The sequence below is a fragment of the Blastomyces dermatitidis genome (genome assembly GCF_000003525.1).
Source record: "Blastomyces dermatitidis ER-3 genomic scaffold supercont1.3, whole genome shotgun sequence".
NCBI lineage: Eukaryota > Fungi > Ascomycota > Eurotiomycetes > Onygenales > Ajellomycetaceae > Blastomyces > Blastomyces dermatitidis.
The window spans coordinates 105,586-133,118 of NW_025544776.1; the positions used below are offsets into that span (position 1 = coordinate 105,586).

The 27,533-nt window shown below is 39.2% G+C and overlaps 3 protein-coding genes across 3 annotated transcripts; 2 read left to right on the forward strand and 1 right to left on the reverse strand.

Moving 5' to 3' along the window:
• Positions 1–16,612: 16,612 nt before the first annotated feature.
• On the forward strand, positions 16,613–21,339 carry BDCG_02412 (uncharacterized protein). Its single transcript, XM_045417952.1, has 2 exons — positions 16,613–19,425; positions 19,519–21,339. Exons 1-2 carry the CDS (start codon positions 17,919–17,921, stop codon positions 20,727–20,729), a joined length of 2,718 nt encoding a protein of 905 aa, XP_045274641.1. The 5' UTR covers positions 16,613–17,918; the 3' UTR covers positions 20,730–21,339.
• Positions 21,021–26,359, reverse strand: BDCG_02414 (carboxypeptidase Y). Its single transcript, XM_045417954.1, has 5 exons — positions 26,294–26,359; positions 25,905–26,130; positions 25,318–25,825; positions 25,177–25,236; positions 21,021–25,087 (listed from the first exon to the last, which is right to left on the reverse strand). The coding sequence occupies exons 3-5, from the start codon at positions 25,775–25,777 to the stop codon at positions 23,970–23,972; spliced, it is 1,638 nt and encodes a 545-aa protein (XP_045274643.1). The 5' UTR covers positions 25,778–25,825; positions 25,905–26,130; positions 26,294–26,359; the 3' UTR covers positions 21,021–23,969.
• Positions 21,355–23,659, forward strand: BDCG_02413 (40S ribosomal protein S18). Its single transcript, XM_045417953.1, has 3 exons — positions 21,355–21,828; positions 21,921–22,086; positions 22,522–23,659. Exons 1-3 carry the CDS (start codon positions 21,825–21,827, stop codon positions 22,817–22,819), a joined length of 468 nt encoding a protein of 155 aa, XP_045274642.1. The 5' UTR covers positions 21,355–21,824; the 3' UTR covers positions 22,820–23,659.
• Positions 26,360–27,533: the final 1,174 nt, after the last annotated feature.

The following is a 27,533-nucleotide window of genomic DNA, read 5'->3' on the forward strand; positions in this document are numbered from 1 at the left end:
TTCCACCTTAATCTGAGCTAGTATAATACTCACAAGATATAAGTAATATACACTGTCAATCTTCTTGAAGGCATCTCTGTGACTACTTGAGCCATCAAGAAGAGAAAGCTTGAGTGTATCAATGCTGTTATGACTTGAGAAGAATTCAAGAACTTTCTACTGAATTAAATTGAAGATCACTGCAACTGTGACTTCACAGCAGCACAGCAGTTCAACTCATTATATCAATGAGATGATGAGAATTCTTTCAATTTCAATGCAAGATTTGAAGAATATTGAGAGAAACTGACTGATAATTTGAATCAATTAAAAACACAGCTTTATCTCATAAAGCTGACTCACAAGATGTGAATAATAATATCATAATATCAGAGTTCATCAATCAATTGCACTGAGCTTGTCAACCTGGCTTCTCAGATCTATTTAAATAATCAATTCTCTGAGAAAAAGATCAATAAGATCTCTTCTAAGCAATTAATAACAGAATCTAAACAGCATCATAATGACTTCAGTACAGAGAAAGTAAAGAAGAATTCTAAGTATTCTGATTCTTCACTTACTGTGAAGAAATATTAAAAAAGATTTGATAAAGATCTCTGTTTCAACTGTGAAGCTGATAATCACTATATCAGTGATTATAAGAAGCTGAAGAAGAGAAGAAACTGAGAAAATATCTTCTCAAAGTTAACTTCTCTTCTGACAAATGTATCTACAGAAGATAAAGAAGAGAAAGAAAAGAATTGATAATTCTTACATCTCTGAGTTCATATTACAATCACAATGTATACTCTGAATGAGAAGATATCAGTGAGATGCCTACTCAACTTCAGAGCAGATACTAACATCATATTCTATTTCTTTTCTTTAATGAAGAGTTGAAAGAAGATAGATTCATCAGACTATGTGAAATTTACTGATGAAATGAAATATCACTATTTTAACATAATTCAAGTAAAGTGTATAATCACAGACTCTGAAGAAATCTTTAAGAAGAGCAGTCTGCTTCTTCACACAGTCAATATCATAGATGAGAATGTTATTCTAGATCTTCTATAATTGAGAGAAAACAATTCTCTCATTGATTGAGTCACTCAGATGTGATGATATCATCTCACTAATGAAGAGACAGTGATAGAGAAATCTGAAGAGTTTCATCAGAAGAATCTTGAGAAAAAGATTAAGTTGATATACTATATAGCAGATGATTAAGACTTAAGAACAGATGAAGAAGTCATCATTCTCACTACAAGAATAGCAGTAGTATTTATCATTGAAGACAGATATATACAATGTCTCTTTACAGATTTTAAGAATGTCTTTTCAGAAAGAGAAGCAGCGAAGTTTCCTGATATTAAGATATGATATAACATTTATCTTGAAGACAGTGCAACAGTGCTGTACAGGCCTCTTTATAACTTGTCTGTAAAGAAGTTGAATATTCTACATAAATATCTTAAAGAAGCACAATCAAAGAACTGAATACATTTATTAAAGAGTCTGACAGAGATGTCTATACTCTTTGTACTCAAGAAGAATGATAGACTACATCTATGTGTAGACTACAGAGATCTTAATAAGATGACAGTTAAGAATTACTATTCACTACTGTTAATTAATGAGATGATTGATTAATTATCTGAAGCAAAGATGTTCTCAAAGATTGATATACAGAATGTCTATCATAGAATCAGAGTTAACAAAGATAACATTTGAAAAATGACTTTTCATATCAAGTACAGTAATTTTGAATATCTTGTTTTATCTTTTGATCTTTGTAACACTTCAGTCATCTTTCAGACCTATATAAATGAGACACTGTGAGGTCTTGTCAATGTCTTCTGCATAGTATATCTAGACAACATTTTAATCTTCTCAAAATCAGAGAAAGAATATGATATTCATGTTCAAGAAGTGTTAAGTCACTTGAGACAGTATTAACTCTATGTAAATACTGAAAAATGCTTATTCTACATGCAGAAGATTGATTTCTTAGATTATATTATTAAGATGAATAGCATTTCAATGAACAGAAGCTGAGTCTCTGTCATTGAGAACTGATCAGTGCTGTGAATGTACTGTAAGATACAGATATTTCTAGAATTTGCAAATTTCTATAGATAATTCATCTATGTATATTCACAGATTACTGCCCCTCTTACAGATCTGTTAAAGAGAAGTATGAAAGACAGAAAAATGAGATCATTTATTCTCATTTAAGACATTATACAGGTATTTGCAGAATTGAAACAAGCTTTCACAGATATCACAATGCTGAATCACTTTAATCTTAACTTACTCAGTCAGTATGAGACTGATGTATCTGAGAATGAGATCTATGAAATCTTTTCACAGTTGATACTGAAGATCTTTCAACATTGAAAGAATCAGAGAATAATCATCTCTGAGAAAACAGATAATGAATTGTCTGTGAGAGAAGACTTTTTCACAGAGTCTATAAGATGCTGTGAATGAAGATCAGTGATCTTCTTCTTCAAGAAGTTATCACTCACACAGAGAAGATATGATACTTATAATCAGAAGATGTTAGTAATTATTGAATTTTTTAAGATCTGATTGTGGTTCGGAAGAACGTACGACCGTCGGATAATAACGCGGCCGCTTCCGAACTACTAGCGTACGCGTGTAAAGGGGCCATAGTGTACACTAATTAATTTAGCATACAAGATTACAATATAAGAAGTCAGTGTACACCTGTAATCATACACTGGCTTAAGCAACCTTTGAATCACATCTGATAGCATGTCTAAAAACCAGTGAGAAGCACAGGCTCCTCCAGGATGTGATAATTCTGCCTACAAAGTGATTCATAGTTATCATGCCAGTGTGATTCTAGAATGCCTCAAAAGATAGTGTACAAAAGACAGTGAGCAGAAGAGCATCTGATTGATACTGCTTCACTTGTTGAGGAAAAACTCCACACCCAGGCGAATGCCACGTATGAGACATGAATAGATGAGGTGTGAGAAAGAGAATGAGAGCGGTGAACCAGATTCAAAGAAGTCCACTCTCTACTCAAAAGAAGGATAAAAGAGGGGGTGATCATCACTGAAGTTGTACAATGATAACAGAGTGATATAGCGATATAATGATATAGTGATATAACAATACAGCAATATAGTGATATAATGATATAGCAATATAACAATACAGTGATATAGTGATATAATAATACAGTGATAATAATAGACATTATACAATTAACAAGAAACCACTGAAATGAATACCTTCTCTAGTCAATACAAACAACACCCTTCTCTGCTATCTGAACTGAAAGATATGCAGAACCTCTCAGAGGGTTTACTTGAAGCAGTAAGAAAAGCAGTCAAGATCATCAAACTGGAATCAAAGCTCTGTACATGTACAAGGATTCTAAATGAGATCAAGGCCTTGTGTACACAGTGACAGGCTGAGACAGAGGCCAAACAACAATTGACATTCACTGCAGATCAAGCATTCACTATGAAGAGCTTCACTGATGCAATCATCATCATCAATAAGAATAGAGAAAACCAGATCTTAGACCTGCAGCAGAAGATTGAACATTTACACAGACAGATGACTACACTGAATCTGAAGATCTCATCACAATCATTCACAATCTCTTCAGAAGCATACACATCATCAGAGACTGCTGCACAGGATGAGAATTCAAGCATGAGATATATCAAGTCAGAAGATCTGCTGGAGTCACTAAGCTTCAATAGCAACTGAAAAAATGATGCTGCAATCAGCTGGCTAAGTCAGATACAATCATATTATCAGATTGAACATGAACTCACAGACAGACAGTTAACAGAATTTTAACAAGTCTTAAGATCTGCTGCATTCCTACATGAAAAAGTGAAGTTATTATAAATGACTAATGAAAAGATGAATCTCACAGACCTGAAGCAATATTCATTCTCATAAATATAAAATGAGTTTTTCAAGTGAATCTTACACAACTTTGAGAAAGTGAATACATGAGATAAGCATTATAAATGCTTCACTGAGTGTAGACAAGTGAGTAATCTTACATCATACTTCACACACTTCAGCTTACACTATCTCACATTGAATGAAGAGCTTTCAACATCTTTCTGTTTACAGATCTTCATTCATAATCTTACATCTGAGTTGAGAGTGAAATGAAAATGCTTAACCTCACAGCCAGGCACAGTGAAGAAAGCATATAACATTCTCATTATACAGGAATAAGCAAGCTAATTGCAACAGAAAATACTGCAATTGAGTATGTCTCAGTAAAGAATGAGTAATCAGACTTCTACAACACAAGTTATACATCTGAATACAATGAATCTAGATCTGAATGCTATCACTAAAGCACTGAATCCCCTGAAAAAGAAATCCCCTGAGTGAAAATCTTGATGTCACAAGTATCAAGCTTGTTTCAACTGCAAATGTCAAAATCATGATGCAAAAGATTGCACTCAGCATACACAGTTAAAAAACTAGCAGAATCAGTGAGCTCAGAGACACTCACTGATATTCTATGAAAAGCCTTCAAAGTGAAAGAGATGCTCATGTTAGATGACTCTCTGAATTCTGCAAATGCAAAGAAGAAGCAGACTTCTGACTGAGATACAGATGAGAATGAAGTGAACACTCATCTCAATGCCTTGAGACCTGAAATGTTAATGTATAAGAGGTACTTGAGTAAGAATTGAGAGATGACTGTAAAAGTGTTAGCAGACACAGAAGCTTCAACACAATATATTGATGATTATATAATTCAAAGATTGAAAGAGATTCACTGAGTGAAGAATCTTCAATATATAAGATTATCTGATAATCAATATTTGATATTACCTGCAAAAGTAAGAGTTCCCTTGCACTTCAGAGAATGATCTTGCTATATTTGAGCGTGAGAGCTGCAGAACATGGAATACAACCTTATTCTCAGACTCAATTGGTTTCAAAGGTTCAATTCACAGATTCAATGATGTACATGTCATATGCAGTTAACTGATAGGAAGAAAATGATTCATACAATTCTATCAACTGATATGAGAAGAATATTTCACATCTCTGATATAGAAGGATTAAATCTGCTTACACATCAACAAGCAAAGAGAATAATTTGTAAGATCTCATTCAAAAGCATTCTGTATGTTATACAGGACCTGGAAGCAGAGGAAACCAAGATAAAAGATATGCAGGAGAATAAGCATATGAAGAAGCTTCTGAAGAAGCATGGAAAGATCTTCTGAACAGATCTTTCATCAGAATTGCTGCCAGAACAAGGATTCATACATGAGATTGACACAGAGGATGCAAAACTAGTCAATCAGAATGCATACCCTCTATCACAAATGCATCTTGAAGAACAGAAGCATCAGATCACAGACCTTCTAGAATATGATCTCATATAACTCTCATCAAGCACATGAGACTTTCCAGTTCTATTTATGAAAAAGGCAGATAAAGAGTGACAGATGTGTATCAATTATCAAGCACTTAATAAGCTAATGATCAAGAATGAATATTCACTGTCACAGATTCAACAACAGTTGAATACAGTTGAAAACACCTGATATCTATCAAAGATCAATCTTCTCTCAGAATACTGACAGATTTACATAGATAAACTATCAGTCCTGTGAACTGCATTTAATACACAATGAGAGAAGTTCGAATTTCTAGCAATGTCATTCAGTCTGACAAATGCACCTGTCATCTTTCAAATAATGATAAATACAATTCTTCATAAACAGAATGAAATCTCATGCCTTATATACCTCAATGACATTCTAGTCTTTTCAAACTTATATAATGAATATCTGAAGTATCTTAATAAAGTGCTTACAACTCTGATAGAGTATAAGCTCTATATCAAATCAATCAAGTGTGTGTTTGAAACAGAAGAGTTGAAGTTCATGAAACATGTAGTGAGTGATGACTGTATACACCTCATTTCAGAGAAATTGAATGTCATAGCAAATTGACCACAGCTGAGAAATGTACACTATATACAACAGTTTCTTGAGTTAATCTCATACTACTGCAGATTCATCAAGAATTTCACACAAATATCTGCATCACTCTTAGATCTCTTAAGAGAAACAGATGCAAATCTGTGAAAGAAGAAGTTTCATTCAATCATCTGAAATGCCGCGTGCGAAGAGGCTTTTCTCACACTGAGAAAATGTGTAACAACATTCTCAGTGCTTATTCAATCAGATCATAATAAACCTTTCTACATCAAGACAGACACATTCAAATGAGCTATCAGAGATGCTCTTCTACAGATGAGCAAGAACAGCAAGCTGCACTCAGTGACATACAATGATAGAAAACTATCAGATGCTGAGCTCAATTATCCAGTGTATGAAAAGGAATTACTAGCAATCAAGCACATACTGGCATTGTGAAATAGATATATCAATAACAGGCATACAACAATAGTGATCACAGATCATGAAAGTCTCATCTATTTACAATCAACAATAAAACCTTTCAAACATTTAGTACATTGAATCTCAGAGTTTCAAGCATATAATCTTCATATCAAATACTGAAAGGAATCAGACACAGTGATACTGAATGCAATCAGTCACAGACTCAATTTCATGAGTGAGAGTTCTACAAACCAGGTATAAGAAATGTTCATGTTAAACATGCTGAGAGAATGCAAGGAATCAGAATAGATGAACATCATAATCTCTCACTTAAAGAATGACAAGATGTCAGATGACAAGCATCTCATGAAAATAGTAGAAGAGATGCTTCTGAACTTCAAGCTGAGAAAATTAAAAAATGATATTGTGCTTTATCACAATCTAGAATACACAGAAGCTCTCTATCTAGAACCTTTATTTAGACACAACTTAATGACTCATATGTACAAGGAATTCAGTCACTTAGAAAGCCCTGAACTCATGAGTGTATTCAAATCAAGAGTATACTGGCCAAGCATGGCTGAGAACATTCAGATGTACACTTACAAGTGCCTGAATTATCAGGTTGTGAAAGAATCTAAGAAAGGATTGAAACACAAGAAAGTACAACATCAGATGAAATATACAATACAACTGTTTAAATGATAAGAAGTGAACCTCATAGACATATTACTGCAAATATTAAATAGAAATCAATGAATAATCACTGCTATTAATTACACTACTGACTGACCAGTCATAAAAGCAGTTTCAGAGATAACAGAGAAGATGATAGTGAAGTTCCTACACAATGAGATCTATGTCAACTATAGAATGCTGTGTGAGATTCTAACTGATAACAGTGTGAACCTCATAGGAGAAGCAGTGAGGCATTTCATGAGTCAGTTACAGACAAGACATTGTAGAACAACATCATATCATTCATGAATGAATGAGAAGATGAAATGCTTGAATGAAATCTTGAGCAACATGCTGACAAAATATCTAGTGAGCAAGCCTATGAGACTATGAGATGAATATCTCAGACAGGTGCTGTTGATCACACAGATTCAACAGTATGCAGTCTCCAAGTGTTCACCATTCTACCTGTTGTATGAATTGCATCCACACATCCTGGAGAATGCTTTGAAAAAGGTGAGAGAGAAAGCAGTTGCAGACACAGCAGGAATAACAGTTATAGATGCAGCAGAAACAGCAGTTGCAGATGCAACAGTCACAGATGCAGAACCAAGATTGAAAGAGATCAGCCATGCATGCACAAAAGCTAACAAGTTACTCCTGAACTGAGCAATTCAATTAAAAAGAATACAAGACTCACTTGTTAAGAAATTGAGTCTCAAGATGAGAACATGAGTTCTTGTACACAATGAGAGTTCTGAGAAGTTTCAATCTAGATGATTTGAGCTATATAAGATACTCAAATCACATTCTCTGAGAACATACACATTGAAAGAATCAGAGAGACAGATCTTACACAACTTAATCAATGATTCACAACTTATGAAAGTAAAGATGCAAGATCTGAGCAGATTATAATCATTCACAGCACTATTATCAGCATTGAAAAAGAAGAGACTTACAATTGAAAAGTCTCACAAAGTAAGAGAAATCATAGACACTTATGAACCAGATGATCTCACTTATTTCAATCTTTTCACAATTATAAGAAAAGAATGGAAAGAAATGAAGAAATCAGACAAATATCACACTTCAATAAGTGATGAGACTGTAGCTAGTCATATAATAACACATCACAGATAGCAGATATAACACAGTAAAGAGCAGTCTTAAAGCAGCAGACTTGTACATGAATCAGATTGCAGAAGAAAAAGAAATTCAGAGTTGAATTCAACTGTTTACATCAGTTCAATCACAGAGATCACAGAGAATAAACTATCTGAAATATCTGCAGACACATGAGATTAAGTCATCTCAATCTCTGAGAACACTCAGAGATCAGATGAGATTAGTTTCAATAAGCTGTTCACTGTAGTGATCTGAACAGATGAAGAGAGACAGTATAATATGCAAGACAGAATTACAAAAAGTTGAAAGCTGTCAAATCTAGTCACTGAACACTGTATCATATAGAGGTCATATAAGAGTAGTGACTAGCAGATAGAGAAAAAGTGTAAGAAAAGAAATAATGAATTGATCATTAACTGTAAGAGTCAGTTACAAAAGACAAATGTTATCATACACATCTTATTCATTTTCATACATCACACATTTAATCTATTTCCAATGCCATGCCACCCGAAAAATGTCAAAAACAAAGAAAATCTCAAAACTCAAGATTCACAAGAAATTCAAAGGCTGCAAGCCACTCTCACAATAACACTGTACATGTCTTCAATTCCTCTATCACTCTGTATATAACATTAATGTCATTTATCACAAGATTGACTGAAATACCAATATAGAAATGCATACACATATGTGTAGAGAAATTGAAGAAGAGCATGAGACCTGCAAGACCAGAAGCCAGAGCAGGGGGAATAAAGACAGAAGAAATGAAAGAGAGAGATGCAGAATCAGACAAATAACAGAAGTTATCTGAGACTGAACACTTATGACTCAGTGTGCACATGACCTTCTCTGCAGAAGAGGAAGAAGAAGCAACAGAAGAAGCTTAAGAGTAGAAGAGAGTAGTCTCAGCAGTATTATCATCTTCAATTAAAATGATCTCTGGCACTGAAGCAACTAAGAACTATTATTAGTATATAAAATCACAAAAACAGGGATAACAATTACTGAATGAACACTCACTGGCCTTAGAATTGTACACATAATTACAATACACATGAGGCTTCTCAGAAAGAGAGAGAAGAATACAGAGAAATACAGAAAGCAGAACACAGCATGCAAACAGCTCATTCTCACAACAATATCTCAGACAAGATATACAAGCCTCACATCTGTGAGTGTAAAAGAGTACAACATTCATATTTCTATTTCTGAAAACACAGATATTCTTCACCTGTATCACAAAGTCAGACAACAATCATCAGAGAATAGACTGATATAAGTCAATTATTCTGAAGATATTAGCCAGAGTGAATATACCTGCAATATTGAACTTTACAGTTATAAAAAGCTTCTTAATGTCTGTGAACATCATGACTTTGTGCACAGCAAAACTCATAATGATTTTTTCTAAGAACAGGAAAATCAGCATCAGAAAGAAAAAGATGAAAAAGAAAAAGACTTACAATCTCAACACTGTTGAAGAGAGAAGTGATTCTCTGAAATGAACAGATAATTATCTCATCACAAATATTTAAAATAAATATAATAATCAGCATCTGTAACTGAACTTCAAATAATTATATTATATATTATCTTCATATAATAAATCATTCTAGAGATCAGTAAGAAGGGCAGGAGTATACATACTAAGAGACATAGTTCATTAAGTCTACACAACATCTCCTTAAAATGAGAAGAGCTAGTAACAAAAGCAGAGGCAGCAAAATCAGAGATCACAGGAACAGAGGTAGCAGGAGCAGAAGAACCAGACACAGAGACAAGTGTAGAAGATTGAGAAGTAGCAGAGAAAGAGACAGAGAAGAGAGTAGCAGAGAAAGAAGCAGCAGAAGAGGTAAGAGAGAACACAGAAGACTCAGTCACATATGACACAGACAATTTCTTCATTATCACATTCTTTAAGTTCTCAATCAAGAATGCAACATCAGGTTCACTATCATTGACAGATGCAGATCTGTCAACACATGAAAATTCTACACAAATAAAAACAAACATATCAGCATCTGCATTCACACAAAATTGTGCCAGAAAACATGATCAGAAACCCGCTGAGAAGGAAACAGTTGAGAGTGTATGAGAAGATGAAGAAGGTGTGTCATCATTCATAGTAGTATGTTCTGGCAATTGTTAGAAGATAAACAAGTCCTGATCATGTTTCACAATGCATTACACTTACTGCTAACAAACTGCCCAGTATGAGCACTATGATGACACTTGTTGTAGAAATGAAGAGCCATTGCCAGAAACATGTACAATGTGATAGATGAACAGATAGAAAGAGTTGAACAGAAGAAGAGATAGAAATCTTGAATGATGATAGCATTCAATGATGATGAAATGAAGAAGATGATTGAAGAATGAGAAAAGTTAGTAAATGAGTGATATAATATAGTGAAAGTTTCTTTGTAAGGATGTACACAGAACACTAGCTGAATCAGAAATAGGCCACACAATTGTGAAACACTAGTGGTGAGCTAATCCACATGAAGCTAGGGTGTACAACATAGTCACATGAGTGTGACCAAATCTGATGAGGGAGAATGTGATTCAGAAGAACATACAATCATCAGATAATAATGCAGCTGCTTCCGAACTACTAGCATACACATGTAAAGAGGCCATAGCATACACTAATTAATTTAGCGTACGAGATTACAATATAAGAAGCCGGCGTACGCCTGTAATCGTACGCTGGCTTAAGCAACCTTTGAATCACATGATGATATTATCTTCAGAGTAGTAGATACTCAGTGTAAGTTCTCACTAATCATGCAAATCTGTGTTACTTCTTAATAACAAAGAGCTTGACAGAATGTCAAGCCAGATGAATAAAGCTGCTTTCAGAGTATGATTTCTATATTTAATACTGTTTAGATCAGCTTAACTCTGCTGATATGCTGTCTAGACAGCTCAATTATAATATTATTGATGTGAAGAAGAATTCTATAAAAGAATCTCTGTCATCACTGCAGAAGAAGCTGACTGCAGAGGATTGAAATTCTCTAAAGCTCAGAAACAGTGCTGAAGAGACAGCTGTGTAACTCAGTATAGAAGATAAAAGAGAATTCAGATTCTTGTAGAAGACTAACACTGAAGATCATAAGCTTCTTATATCACATCTTATAATCATTGAATTGATAAAGAATGAAATGATCTACAATCTTTCAATCTGACTACTTTTAAAATTCATTAATAAGTTACAGAAGAGAGATGTCTCTACTGCAGCTTAAATTCAGAAGTTGAAGAAGAAAGAGTTCAGTTTAAACTTGAGAGAGATAGACTCTGAGTGAGATGATACTGCTAAGAAATCAAGTTACTGATAACTAGAAGAATGTGAACTTCTACTGCTGAATGATTCAGTCTTTGTCTCTTATAGCAGAGCAGTGTATCAGAAGTTATTAAGAATTCATTATAATAATTCTCATACAGAGCACTTCAGATTAGAGAAGACTGAGAAGCTTCTAAAATATAAATACACTTAGAACAAGCTTCAGACAGATGTCAAAGAGTATATTAAGACTTATAATATCTATCAAAGAATAAAGATTCTGCAGTATAAGTAATATGATGAGTTAGCATCACTGCCTGTTTCAAAGAGCTCATGATAGAATCTATTAATGAATTTCATAGTTGATCTGCTGAAGTTAACAAGAGTCAAAGAATATGACTTGATTTTAATCATTATTAACTGCTTCATGAAGATGATCAGATATATCTCTACTTATAAAAAGATTAAAGTCTCTGAATTGACTGACCTATTTTTAAATATTATTATTTATAATCACAGTGCTCTGAAATTATTGATAACAGATTAAGAATCTCTCTTCATCAGTAAATACTGATCAGCTTTTTACTATTATCTTATAATAAGACATCTTCTCAGTATTACATTTCATTTGCAGATCAATGATCAGACTGAATATCAGAATCAGATACTAGAACAGCATCTTCAAGTGTTCTATTTATATTATCAGAATGATTAACTCAAACATCTTCTGACTGCTGAATTCATATATAATAATACAAAGAATGTAATCTTAAAGATATCTTCTTTCTATACTTATTATAAATATAATTCTTCATTACTCAGTGATGTTGTGAACAATATTTCAAAGAAAGAGATAGATAGTCAGAATATTGAACAGATACAGAGAACAGAGTATCTCTCAGTGTCAGAAGTAAAAGTAAGATTGAAACTTTTGAATAAAATTCATGAGAAGATGATGAAAAGCATTCACTGTGCTCAGAAGTGACAGATAAAATACTATAATTAAAAACATCTTTTAATGAAGTTCTTAATAGAGAATTAAGTACTACTTTCAGCAAAGAATATCAAGATAATAAGATTATATAAGAAGCTCAGTGAGTGATGACTAGAATCTTTTCTAATAATAAGAGTGATAAGTAAGCAGATATATGAGTTAAAATTACTTACAGAATTGAAATCAATTCATTCTATTTTTCATATTTTCTATTTAAAGCTCTATAAGCAATACTCTGAGACAGAGTCATCTTAGCTGAATGACATTGAGATTGAGAGTGATACTGAATATCTTGTAAAGAAAATATTGAATAAGTAAACATATTACAGCAAGCTTCAATATCTTGTTAAATGAGAAGATTATTCATTATCAGAGAATTCATGAAAACTGCTTAAGTATTTGAAAAATGCTGAGAAAGAGATTGTAATCTATGAGATAATTAGTAGAGACTGCTCTGTTATATATCAGAGACATTGAGTAAGAAATGCTGCTTAAAACTTCTCATTTTTCTTAAAGAGTTTTTTAAAGATGATTTTACAGTGATGAGCTGATATCTTGTAGACTCTGTAGCACTCTTCTTCTATTTTCTCTCAAAGAGTTTTTAGAAGTTTAATGAGACTACACAAGTGTAAAATTCCTGAAGCAGTTAATAAGAAAAGAAAGGAATATTTGAAATTAATAAAAAGGTTAATATTAATCAATTCACAGACTGCTGCTAATCTAATAAGGCTGCAGCTCACTGAAAAAGTAAAAAGAGAGAATCTCAGAGTCTACTTATTAATAATTATACTCTTATCAAACTCATTCTTCACTGTTGAAGTCTTCAGTATTAGTATCTTTATCTGTTAAGAAGTTAGTACTGCAGTGCTGCAGAGAAGCATGCTATAGAAGAGTATAAGAAATATATGAAATATTAATTTATTAACTTACAAAGCATCTTAGTTATCTGTTTTAATTGAAGTGAGATTCTCTTTAATCAGTAATTAATCTTCACAGTGCTTTCAGTGATGATGTCAGCTAATCTCTTCTTAAGATCAGTCATTCTGAGGTGTTTTTTTATCTTGAAAATTCATACTTTTATCTTCTTTTACAGATAAGTAAGAGAGATCTTCTTAGTCTTGATAAAATTCATCAACACTTAAAGCTCTGAGACTCTCACTCTGTACTGCTTGAGTATCTAGACTTCTTATCAGAACTGATACAACATCTTTCTGTGAGATAATACTTACAGAGAGACAGAAGTTATTATTACAGATACAATAAAAATAACAGAAGTGAGAGAAGAGATAGATGTATAAAATTCTTCTCTTCTTCAGCTACTTGATACAGTGCAGACAAGTAGCAGTGCTGATCAGAGACTGCACTGAAGCCTTCTCACAGAGAGAAGATGAAGAAACTGTGAGATTCTGCAGACTCAACTCAGCAGTGTTCTGAGCAGGGCTCAGACATGTCATAAGAGAGAAACTACAGATTGAGCTTCTCAGAGTCACTGTTTCTGAAATCAAGCTCTCTTCAAGTTTCTCTCTGAATGATCACACAGAGTCATATGTCACTGTATTGACTGAGAGAGAAAGCAGTGTTGCAACAGCAGTGAGAAGGGCAGAGAATGAACTGAATGCAGACACACTGACCAGCAGAATCATCATGACTGTAAGAGAAGCAGAAGAAGATGTGACAATGAGAGTAAAGCTTCTGCAGCTCATTGACATCATCTTCACCTTTAACCTGGCTTTCTTTGCAGTCATGAAGGCTGCAGCTGCATCACAAAGACATTTACTCATTAGAAAACATCAGAATAAGCTCTCTATTGTTCTTCAAGAATGATACTCTCATGCACTCACTGTTGTAATTGAGAGAGAGAAGAAGAAAAATATTTCACAGAGAGAAGAAAATCTTTTGAAAAATCCTGTCACTACTGTTAGCTTTGTCTCTAAAACACATCACTTTTGCAGAGAATTTCATATATAGAACAGTATATAATAAAAGATCTGTAAGTCACTTATTAACTACATTTTTCATATTTTAAATTGATATATAAGAAACTCACTTATCATATGTTTGATTTAAATGATGATGAAAAAAGAAAGATCTACACAGTCAGCAGAAAAACTCATCTATTTCTTTATATCACACACAGCACACACACTGTTAATCAGTTAGTAATCATTGCTATATAATAAAGATAATTTCTAATTCAGTAATCTTGAGAGTATAGAGACTATGCTCTTAAAGAGAAGAGTATTATCATGCTTCTAGTCATATCAAGACTCTGCTGCAGTTTCACACAGCTCATCACTTTCATATGAATAATTTCATTCATTCTGCAGATCATCTGAACCAGTTAGCAATCACTCTATAACATTATTCAGATATATCATAGAAAGATTCAATTGATAAATATAAGAATCTCACTTCTATATAAGATCAGCAGATTACTTTTTCTTAATAGTAAGACATCACTGAGATATCACTCTGACTATTCTCACTTATGAAATAAGAGAAGATATTCACTCATTATCTATATAGAATAGCTAGATACTAGCTTCTTATAAAAGAAGTCAGTGATTTGTCTTTTTCTTCTACTGAAATATATATGAGAGTTACTGTGTGTCTTATACAATCTTCTTAGTATACTAAGTATCACATCTGTGATATTCTCACAATAATCTTATAGCCTACAAGCTCACTATTCAAGCAAGATAGTCAAGCTCACTTATACAGCTTCTCAAACAACTACTTCTACATGACACTGCTGACTAGTCACTGCTTCAGTTCTGTCATATTACAATCACACTAAGCTGCAAACATCTGAATAATCACCTGTGAGTACTTATTCTTACAAATATTCTAATAATTTCATTAATAGAGATAAGAATAAAGAGAAAGTTTAACTTAAGTTAAAATATTTATCACTATCACTGAGAACAATTATAAGAAAAAATAATCAAGAAACTTATAATTATAAAATATAAAATTATTAGATAGTTTAATATCTCTGATTATAATATATCAGAGAAGTGTAGTTTTTATAAAAAAATAAAGAATAAACTTATATAAGAATGTATTTAGTTATTTCATAAGTATTATTAATAATTATTATTAAATTCTAATTATATAAGTAATTACTGAATAAACTGAATAAGACTGATTTTAATCTTCAGTCTTAGTCTTATTCTAATTTTGAAAGAATAATCATTTTTCACAGTTTATTCTGAGAAATTACTCTTATTTCACTGTTCTTGAATTAAATCTGGTCATTTTTCACATCATTTCTCTCAGAAATGATTCATTTTCAGATTTTTTTAAGACTTAATTCTGATGAAACTCACATCAAGAAATGTATAGAATCAGATTAAATGAGATTAAATGTGAAATTCATGGTCCCACCGGCCAGTCTAGGTGGTAAATTGGCAGGCAGATTGATATGTAGATTGACATGCAGATTTCATGTTAAATAGCAGTGAAGACAAGGAATAATCAAGAGCTGAATATTCAGTATAAAATACAGTGTGAATTTCTGCCAAGATTTGTGGCGCTGTCTAGCTGTCTTTTTACCGGCGCAATTCTTTTGATAGCGCCCTTCGTACGGAGTACTGTGTATTGGGATCAACGAATTTGGTAATGAGACTATGTAGTGGTCTCAGAGCGATCTCGGATTGGAACAACCTTTCGCCGGGCTTCGCTGCATATATGTATCAATTCTTAGATGATTCTTATGTGTGGTGTTTCCTACGTGTTCAATTTGATGATATTCTTTTGTGTGTGTGTGTATATAGCTATTCTTTGTGTGGTTATTCTCGATGATGCTTCTTTGATATTCTTATTATTGTGGTTCCGCTGGCTATTGTTCTCGTGCCGCAAGAAGCGCACACCCCCAGCCCCATTACAATATTTGATTGAAAAAGACGTATATTGGATGATATTGAATGATTCTAGAGAAATGTGGATATTTTGATTTTTTTGTGGTGTTTTACTACTAATTTTCAGGGGACTGGGAAAATTCTGTTTTCGCAAGCAATACGTCCACCACAATAACCCATCTGTGGAGTAAAGTTACGCTGCAAGACGGAGAGTAACGCTGTAACTTTCCCAACAAGCGGTAACTACAGGAAATCCAGCGCGCTAAAAATAGGTCGGCTTGTAGCAGCAGTTACTAGGCACCGATGCGATGACCATCAGAAAATATTTTCTGGATGAACTTTATTGAATTCCATTCCGGAGCGAAAGACTATGATAAGATCCGTTTATGCTTTGTTGTTCGCCCATCCCACCACTTCTGCATTTACATGTGTATCCTGTATCAGTGGATCATCGTCGGCGGGGTTTGTCTGCAGCAATACTATATCGAAGAGTTTCATTATCGGGTTTACCGGACGGGTTTAAGTGGAGTGAATTTAAAGCCTTGGCCTGCCCAGGGGCGGCCCATGTCCGCTGGGCCTTCCGAGGACCCATCCATGGAACCTGGCTGAGCAGCGATCTGCTCTCACTCGTCTGTTTCATCCCTCTTGGGTATGGATAATGGCGGTCGAGGTCCCTCCGCAGGTGTATATTTGTGTTTTTCTTTTTCTCTACACGGTAACTAGGCAAGTGAAGCTGGGCTGGTTCCTGGCTGCAAAGCGGGTGTAGCCACCAACTCTCTGGCCAAATGAGAAATACGAGCTTGCGGGCTTTAAGGGAACATCGGATAGTGTGGAGCTTGTTCAAGCGAAAGTCGTGCACGAACTTTCACTAAAAAAGAAAAAGAAAAATCCGAAATCTCGTAGCAAACCAACCCCTCTTTCCAGAGAAACGTCGACAGCGCAACAATCAACACGAATCGATATGAATTGGCGCCTCAACAGCTCCCCGACGACCATCCTGCCGGAAGTAAGTGGTTGGTTCAGGGCATCGGGTAACGTGACTGTCCCGCGCACTCAGCCTCATTGTAATGTCAAACGTACGTCGAACTTCAACTCCTCCAACTCCGGCTTCATTTCGAACAGCATCTTGATTTCCAGCTTCTCTCTTTTCGCGCCGGGGGAACTGCGTAGTTCCTCATTTCTTTCTTGCTTTCTTGCTTTTTTCTTCTGTTTTTCTCCTGCTCGTTCTTGTTCTTTCCCCCTCCACCTTCCCCGCGGTCATCCCTCAATGATCGGCAGCATTCCTAGGCCAACCCTTTCATTCTTACCTGTCTCCTTTGGCATTTAGGCATGCCGCCCGTCAGCGCCCTCACCTTCTGAGTTATATTTAGATCTTCTGTTTTGACCGCTGCCGCCGTGCCCATTCTGCCTCTCCCCCCGCCCCCCTAAACCGCCCACTCGCTTGTACCCAGCCAACCCCCGGTTGCTCCGATGCTGCACTCCTCGGGGTGAAACAACTCCCCGTCCAAATCCCCCTCCCCCTTTTCCTCCAAGAGGCGCGGAAACACCACTTAAACCTATTTCCACTCACCCGACTGCCTCCTTAGTGACCTTAATGTCCGCCCAGACTCATGCAATTCTTTCATAAAAATAGATCGCAGGCGTCACTAGTTGGTTCTGTCGACAACTGGTCTAATCACCCGCAGCATCAGCAACAGCAGCAACAGCAGCAACAGCATTACCACCACAACCAAAATCACCACCAACCCCAACAAGCCCCTCCCCAGGCCGCGGGCGAATCACTCGACTACAACATTGAGGCTCAATACCAGCGCTCTTCTTATGCTAATAACGAGACATACGACCAAGGCTACGCTCATGCTCACCCTACCCACGCGGTTCAGCATCCTTACAGCCATCAGAATCAGCAACCGACCGATCCTAATCTCATCCCTGGACTGGCTGTCACTTCCTTTTCACCTGCTTCTCCTCAGCCTGCTCCAAATTACTCCAGACGACCGACTCTGAATCTTGTCCCGCCCTCTGCAAGTACCTTCAGTTCCTCTCATACCTCTGCAAACCCCGAAGTGAGCTCGTCCGAGTTGTCGTGGACCCTCCATAGCCCTCAGACTTCTCCTCCATTGGAATCGCTCCCAAAGAAGTCAAGAAGGAGTATTTTCGGATTTTCTTCATCCAAGGACTCTACGACGCCTGCACCCAAAGTGTTGGGTCGGAACCTCTCCGTGCGAAAGAAAGATATAGTGCAGACAGTTCCGCCAAAAAAGACACCAGGCGGGAAGTCTATTGGTCCAACTCCGGAGTCTACTGAAGAACAAGCTGTAGAATCCCCTATGCCGCTCTCGAAACGGGCTCCACAATCCCACCACCACCAGCAGCAGCATCCCTCCTACCCTTCCAAAAACGCCAATCGATCATCTTCACATCTTGAAGCTCAGACATACGACCAGCGCCCTGAGAATCGTTCTATACAGCGTGTGAATACTGATCCACTATCAAGCCAAGAATCCTTCTACGCGCACCGAGAGTCTAGCGACTCGTTCCAGGCGAAACAATTCTCAGAAGTGCAGCAACCCGCACCCCTCAACCCTCAGTTCCAGATTAGCTACCCCACACGACGTGACTCGGTTGCCCACTTTACAGAGCCAACTTCCGACCCACCCCCGTATTCTTCCCAGCCAGAAGCCCTTCTTACTGCTCGGCCACCCTCGCAGCAGTCCGGAGGCCCGCCGCCATCCTCTCTCAACCAATATCAATCTGCTGACCAAGGCCACCAGAAGCCAATTTTCCGACAGACCCTCCAGCCCTCTGCAGGACCTGCGCAGATTCAGGGCAACATGCCACCAGAGAGACAAACGGGACTGCGACAGCAGGTAGACTCTGCGCCTCAGCATGGCGGGCAAGGTCGAGAAGGAATGGCTGGTGGCCAACCCCAATATCCACCAAATCTTGCCCAGGGCGGGAGTTTCAAAGGAAACCATTCCCAGCAGAGCCTAGGAGACCAGGATCGACAAACACCACCGCCAACTAATAATAATAATAATAGTAGTAGTAATAAAGGCCGCGAAGACCTTTCAGAAGCCGAAGTCCGTGCATTAGTGCAAAAACACGAGGAACTCCGTACGTGACCTTTGCGAGAGGCTCTATCTTCACAATATTATCTAAACCCCCGTCTACTTCAATCTCTTGGCTCTACTGACCATTTCCCTACAGAAGCCAAATATCTTAAAGTTAAAAAGTACTATTTCGAGAAGGATGCTCAGGTTCAACTACTCCAGAATACCGTGGCTCATCAGCGAATGGCTACATCTCGTACAGTCCTTGACGATAGTGAATATCTGACACGGTTTTCCCGCCTGGATGGCGCGATTAACAATCTTGCTTTCAATATTCGCAAGGAGTGGAGGAGCATTCCGGTTTGGTTACAAGGCTTCGTTAATGATGATGCGATTGCCGTCGGGACTAAGGAAATGACGGCTGTCGGACGAGCATGTCTCAGTCGATGGCTTGTCGATGAGATATTTGACCGATATTTCCATCCTGGTCTCGAGCCGAATCTTAGTTGCAATTTGAAAATGATTGAGCGCAATGTGCGGTGTGGTGCCAAGATAGCCTCAGAGGAGGATAGAGAGAACCACCTTTCCAAATTGTCTGCTTGGCGCAGGACCACGCTGGATGGATTGGGCGAGGTGTTGCAGAGCCGAGCCTCGGAGGAGAATCGATCGCAGTTAATTAAAGGCCTTGTCGAGAAGCTCACGGCGGCTTTGGAAATGCACTTAAAAGCCCCACCGCCCCCAGGACTCGAAAATGGTGTTTCCATGATTGTCGAGCTTGCCGTTGGCATCTCTTCAAATGTCCCCTTTGAATCGAGAGAGATTGCTATCGAGTACTTCCTCCCCGGATCTCCGATATCAGATACTTACATGAAATTAGAGCCATCGCTGCCTCCACTCGTCAGCTCCTCAGAACCCCAGTCTGCCGTCGATCAAGGCTCAGCGACGAAAACTATGAAGCCCGGCCTTCCAACGGAGGGTTCTTCCATGCTGGAGCTGGATAGGGAGAGCGGGAAAGATTCCTCATCTGCCTCCACCACCCACTCTATCCAAGCTCCCGTGCCTTCCGCACAGCCCAAGGAGTCGAGGAAGAAATCGGTGTTTGGGTCGCTGATTAGCAAAAAGCCGCATTCCGGCGGCCCTGGTGGCGCAAGCCAGGGTCAAGCTGAACAGCAAGCCCGACCCGCCTCTGCTCTTACGCGGGAGAGGGAACGGGAGGAAGCGGAGTTTAGAGAGGGCGAGTGTGGAGCCCCCAACACCAGCAATAATCACATTAACCGCATCAGGTTTGCGGCATTTGTTGCCGTGGAGGTGAGGAGTAAGGGAGCAGGCAATGTGATTGTTCATGCACCAGTCTATGGAGTAATGTGATTGCCTTGTCCTTGTTTTGATGGATTTCGTTTGAACCCCGCTTCTCGTTCGCCTTCTGGGCTGTTGTGATTTGATTTTTGTTTGGTTTCATTCTTCTATACCTGGGGGCGGATATCGGAGATTCTTGTTATCTCTTCTCCCTTTTTACCTTTCTTTTGGTTTTTAAATTGGCAAATATATACTCTTGCTTTTTCTTGTTATTTTGCCAATGCGAAAAATACTGGAAAGTATATGATGATGAACGCAACCTCTTGTTTCTTTCCCCCACTAGTTTCCCGTTTAGCCCCCTCCCTATTTTTCTCCCAGCGATCCTTTTTCTTAGTGAACTCAACCACTGGATCTTGGGGACCTTGACGAACCATGTCTCTTTTAGCGTCGTTCGCTCGTTGCATTCATCCCTTCCCCCATTTTCCCTTGTGTGTGAAGTAGGAGTTGAAATCTTAGGATGGGTGAGATGGGATGGGATGGCTTCATGAGCCACATTATTTATTTTCCTCTATATTCGATTCTTCCCACTCATGATGATTTTTACTTTTCAACAACGAATCGTGAGGTCTCATTGTTTTTGACGGATAAGCCCGCTTTTTGAGATTTTCGCGATCTTTTTTTTTTTTTTTTTTTTTTTCCTTTTAGACTTGGTTGTGGAGGAGATGATTTGACAGGGATCCCGAAAATGTACAGCCAATGTTGGCCTTTTTTGGTTTCTTTTTTAGAATTATACTGTCAACCCGAGCGAGAAATTTGTTTTGAAAAGTAGGAAAAAGTGTAGATAGTAGGATATACGTGCGCAGAATATCTACATTTCCACGAGCGCCCGAAATAATTCCCATTTTGGGTAAGCGACGTCTTGGCACACCGCAACATCCACTTACATAATCTCCAAGCGAACCCACGCCAAGCCTTGACCCGCGCTAGTCTGTTTCCAGCTAGCCGAGTATTTTCGATCCCACAACGGCAAACATTCTCAACGACGAGCAGAACATCACCTAACCTCCTGTCCGTCAACCAACCCTCGACTACACTCTCCGACAACCCCTCCCCTTTTCAAGCCAAGCGACGATATACCCGCCTCGTGCGCCGCATATATCGCCCATCATGTGTACGTATTGGCTCCCCCGTTGCTGCGCACTTTTTCCTCCACGAAAAGTTAAAGAGGAAGTCGCTCGCTGACGAAAAGGGCTATTGAAACAGCGCTCGTGTCCGGCGAGAAGACGAACTTCCAGTTCATCCTTCGTCTTCTTAACACCAACGTCGATGGCAAGCAGAAGATCATGTACGCCTTGACAAAGATCAAGGGTGTTGGCCGTCGCTATTCCAACCTGGTTTGCAAGAAGGCGGATGTTGATTTGACTAAGCGGTGGGTTTTTGCTTGTTCTTTTCTTTTTTTGCTTCTCTTATTCCACTTCATTTTCCTATTGGGGCCGTTCTTGGAACACCTTTTTTGGACGGAACAATGAGGATCGGGAAGTCGGTTTGGGCTTGGATTGGGATTGGGATTGGGTACTTGGATTCGAAAAAATTTGACGTGGGAGTGGATTGGATTGGGATCAGGAAAATGAAAGATGGCAATTGGAGGCCACGAATGTCGATGTTACAAGACGACCATCCGAAGAGTCGCTCCCAGTTTGCTCCATGAGAGATTCATTCCTCTTTTGGAGCCATCCACCCATCCATCTCAATGTCACCAAAGAAGCCTTTCCCGAAGCCCGAAGAGCCACATCTCCTCCTCCCCTTTGAAAGTCAAGCCGTTCTATGTGGGTAATAAACTAACATGAAAACTGCCCCACAACAGCGCCGGAGAAATCACCTCCGAAGAACTCGAGCGCATCGTCACCATCATCCAGAACCCAACCCAATACAAAATCCCCACCTGGTTCCTCAACAGACAGCGCGACATCACCGACGGCAAGGACTCTCAGGTCCTCGCTAACCAGATGGAGTCCAAGCTGCGTGAGGATCTCGAGCGCCTGAAGAAGATCCGCGCCCACCGTGGTCTGCGTCACTACTGGGGTCTCAGAGTGCGTGGTCAGCACACCAAGACCACTGGCCGGAGAGGGCGGACTGTTGGTGTCAGCAAGAAAAAGGGTTAAACGGGTGTTTTTTTATGTTTTTCTCGTTTTTCTTGCCTGTTATTTTTTTCTTTCTCTTTTGTTGGTTCGGTTTTGGGGGGATTGTGTGAGGAGAGGAGGTGAGGGATGTTTGTAAGGGACTGGTCAGTTACAATGCTTTCTACGGCATGTACTCCTTGTGTCTTTTATGCGGCTTATTTGCTTGCTAGGCACTTATGGGAATGAAATGAGGGTGTTTTTTTTAATTATGAATGGAAGGACAAAAAAATGAACTCCAAAATGATCCATCAAGAGATCTTGTATGAATCTAATCCATCTGTCAGTTTCCTCACCTCACTATGAGTGAGCCTGTTTTGCGGAAGGATGATGCGATGCATGTGTAGGGGGTGGGACAATTGCAATAGAGAGAGCCAATGTCCAGGCAGTCACAGCGAGTTTGGGCTAGTACTACTGTGCCTGATCTGTTTGTCAGCTGCTATATCCTTGATAAGAGCCAGGCCATTTTAGATGCTCTCTCTCTCTTTCTCCCTCATCTCTGCCCTCAACCGTGAAGTTCAATGTAACAATGAATATTATAATTGCCAAATCCACATGTATTAGGCACGCGCGTTCGAATATATATCTAAGGCGTCAAATGTATCTTTGTGACATCCCTTACAGCTGGCTCTAATCTACACCATCAATTTAAATCAATAAAGTTCTACTCTCCCCTAAGAAACAGATGCAGCCGCCCCGAGACGGGAAAGAAGATACACATTCATAATGTATATGTATTGTGTTATTTCTTCTAGTTATATTATACCTAAGTAGCCAGGCGACCGCATTGCCGCTTTCATGTGGGAATGGCTGACTAGAACTGAGGAAAAAACAATGTCATGAAATGAGTGAAATAGAAAAGAGATAGCGCTGCGTGATAAGAAGAATGAAATTGGCAATCTTCTGCAACTCAAAATGCAAATACTAATATAAACCGCATAATTAAAACCCCTTTAAAATAAAAAGAGAACAACGATAAGACACTACTAGAAGTGGAGTTGTGGACAGCTTGGAAAGTATCAAAATAAAATATATCCCGTAAAAAAAAGGCCTTGCATGCATCACAGGCAGTTCGCCCTTTTTCAGCTCTAGAATCTATAGTTTATCGTTATGAAAAACGTATAGAATAGACAGTCTAGGATGACGATTTAGCCGACCATTCACCCTTCAGCCAGCGGTTCATGAATTCCAAGCTCGCCTCGGGTTGGTCGAGCGGGACCATATGTCCGCCTCCGTACAGGCGCATGAAGGTGAAGTTACCGGCGGACTTCACTTGGCCGATAACCTTACCCTTGCTCTTGTTGTCCACAATAGTCAAGTTCTTCATTTCAGCCGCGGCAAATTTGGCATGACCGGGATACTCGAGAGCCTCTGCCCAGGCCTTATTGCCCAGCCAATTGCAAATGAAATCGGCATCACCGGCATAAAGGAGGACGGGCATCTCAGCGATGAGTCCTGGAACGAGACGGTGGAATGGTTTCATCCAGTCGCCACGGAAGAGGAAGTTGCGGTTAATATCCATGTTGCAGGAATCGTAGGTGCTCACTTCGGCGCCAAGAGCCTTCATCACCTCAGCCTGGTTCAAGTATTTGCTAATATCTCCCAGTTGAGTGTAGCAGAGGTTACCGCCTTCGCAATCGGTCCGTACATCGTAGGGGTTCCGACCGGTGCGCTGGTAAGGGCCGATGATTGCGTTGTTGCAGTAGATAGAAGCGGGAACACAAGTCCATGCGCTCTCGCTGCTGTAGCAAGCTTCGATCATGGAAAGGCAACGCGGCAGAGCATTATCCATGGATTGGCAGCTAGCTTGATCCAACACCGCCGGGTATCCACCTTCACCACAAGCCATGGGTCGATAGAGTGGGTATTGCGTGAGAGGATCGGTCAATCCGTTTCCAATCAGAATGGACTTGAGGTTGATATTGCGTTCCTTATGAGCCATAATTTCGGAAGCAAAGACTGGAATATAATGTCCGGCATAAGATTCACCAGCGATATGGAAGTCCTGCTTCGCATATTCCGGGAATTGCTCGAAGAATAGCGTAAGAAGGGCATAGACATCCTTGCCAGCAGCATTTGTATCGCTAACGGAGCCACCACTATAGGAGTAGCCCACGTTGACGGGCTGATCGAGGAAAATAACGGACGCGTTCGCGTTCCATGAGTACGGGTTGTAGTTAACCTTTAGATCTTCTGTAATGGACGACGGACCCAGTTCAAGAAAGAGACCTGTGAGTGAACTGCAGCCAGGACCTGTTCAGCGGGATCATGTGGGTTAGTTCGTTTGCTTGTTTTCAATTTCGTTTGTAATGATTGTAAAGTAAGTGCGTAGGAAAACTCACCGCCGTTGAGCCAAAGAACGACCGGGTCGTTCTCAGGATCGTTGCGAGATTCGAAAAACCCTGTTCGTTGGTTAACCAATAGTTACTGAAGGGGTTGTGCCTTCTTCTTTCAGATGGGAGGAGGTAGTTTGGCTGCCCTACAGTAGAAAAGATGTTTATCATTCTCGTTATCATCGAGATATCCACTGTACTGCCTGACAGTATCAACACCAAGCGATTTCGGGTCAACAGCCTTGACTCTCAAGTCATAAGCTTCAAGTTTTCCGCCGACTTTGCGATGCTTCTCACCATCGTCGCCTTCCACCCAGACGGCCTGGATTTCAGCACCGCGGACGATGTGGTTCCATTCGGAATCCGGGCGACGGTTAAATTTCTTGGGTGGAGGGGTATGAGTAATGGTATCCATGATATTTGGGACTTTGTCGATTACATCATTCCAGAGGTTTGTGGCCTGTCCGCGTAGGTGGTCAAAGGTGTCGGCGATCGTTTGGAGTGGTGGTTCAGCGACATCGGGGTTGTCTACTGGTGCCTGGAGGACCTGTTGCTGCGGCCCGGCGGCGATTGCACCTCCAACGAGGAGTGCAAGGGCGAGAGACTTCATAGCCACCAGGTACAGACCGACTTTCAGGGAATCGAGAATTGTTATAATCTATGATCCGTACGATGTTCGATGTTAAACGCGAGCCGGGAAGCGAGAGTAGGAACGAATGGGTTGTATATATACATACCTATAAAAAGGTTATTCGGACAATGGAGCTGTTTTAGATCTGAAGTGTAGATGAAACAGGATGGAGCTCGGGCCGACGGAGGAGTGAATGGATGAAGTTGATATGGGAGAGAAAAGCAGAGTTGTAGATGGTTGGGGGAAGGATGACGATGAAGCGGCTGGGGACTCATTGCGTCACGAGACTTGGCGCCTGGCGGCTATCGGCTCAGGGACGCCGATATATATAACTAACTTATCGAGGCACAATTAGCGAGATACGATTAGTGTACCAACTACGCTGTTAGCTCAGAAGCTACCACCAATAATTTCTCATACTAAATTCTATGCAATCTGATTTGTTGATACAGATTTTCTGCTCTATTCTGTTGTACCCAGCATATGTATACTTACTGTCAACTTTCCTGTTCATCATCATCAAATTTCCCTGTCATCTACTCAAGCTTGTGTCTGCAGTATAAAAGAAAGAGAGAAAGGAAGAATAAAGATAGAGTTTCAAGATTAAGATTTGTTTGTGCTTCTTATATCTAGTGGATGTCTTAATTAGGGTTAACTAGGTCAAATAGATTACATAAATTACACTAAAACACGCCAATGTAGCTGATCTCTCATATAATCCAGTAGTTTTCTTGTATTTAATACACTAATGTACACGATAAAAACCACGCTAATTGTGCGATCGCTCTCTTATGGTCCAAGGCGCCTGTATATTTAAAAGAAGAGGGTGAAATACACATGTAATTCTACCAGCATTTGAGTTGTGCAAATGACCCGTCTGCGGCTTCATGGATGGATGGTCGAACCAGTATGCAGTTTCCTACATGTTTATGTGCCTCAAACAGCTTCCAGGATGACATCATCCCTTGGAAGCGTATTGGGATCATCATATCGGACATTGCTCCAGAGTCTGCAGCGCCTACTTCTCAAGCCAATCATGAGAGGCATAACCAAAACAGTATTATAAACTTTGGCATTATTCTACCGTTGGAACTGCCCTGTAGGGAATTTGATGTTATATACCCGGTGGGGTCGCTCCGCATTTGTCCAGGAGCCAAGGTTGTATACACTAACAAGTTTTTGCGAACTGGGATAGAACTAAACTTGGGCTGTGGCCAGGCTGACATCTAGCACAAAGTGTTACCCAACCATGGCGATGGCATTATCTATGTTGCATTACAGGTTATGGAAGAGTCATGGTATGTGTCTTGCAACGGTTTCAATTATAATAAAAAAAACATGGACATCGTACCATTCTTTAGGAATGGGGTTGATAAAATTACCATGTAATGGAATATCCGCCGTCGATAGGATGATCTGCTGCAACTACTAGTCCCCAGTTAAGGAATTGACCAGACTCTGTGCGTAACGGAAAAGCCTGACGACCTTACCTGCCAGGCTCCAAAGCGGAAAACCACAGACCCCATCCATCATATGTCGCGAAGACCCCTCCCCTAAGTACTGTACATCCGGCGTGTGTGGATTTATTACTGATGGGGCTCTTCCGGGTCATCACTCGCAACCCACCGCCCTCCCCAAGGCCTATTTGTCCCCTCCCTGTACCCTGTGGATGGGTTATTCATGAAGACAGGACGTCTAATGGCGTATTTGCTGACTTTTCAATACTGTGCAGCCG

Coding starts and splice junctions, on each gene's coding strand:
- BDCG_02412 (XM_045417952.1), top strand. CDS start 17,919: ATGCAATTCTTTCATAAAAATAGATCGCAGGCGTCACTAGTTGGTTCT. Junction 19,426..19,518: donor GCAAAAACACGAGGAACTCC/GTACGTGACCTT, acceptor ATTTCCCTACAG/AAGCCAAATATCTTAAAGTT.
- BDCG_02413 (XM_045417953.1), top strand. Junction 22,087..22,521: donor GATGTTGATTTGACTAAGCG/GTGGGTTTTTGC, acceptor GCCCCACAACAG/CGCCGGAGAAATCACCTCCG.
- BDCG_02414 (XM_045417954.1), bottom strand. CDS start 25,777: ATGAAGTCTCTCGCCCTTGCACTCCTCGTTGGAGGTGCAATCGCCGCC. Junction 25,237..25,317: donor TGATAAACATCTTTTCTACT/GTAGGGCAGCCA, acceptor ACCAACGAACAG/GGTTTTTCGAATCTCGCAAC. Junction 25,088..25,176: donor CGTTCTTTGGCTCAACGGCG/GTGAGTTTTCCT, acceptor CCCGCTGAACAG/GTCCTGGCTGCAGTTCACTC.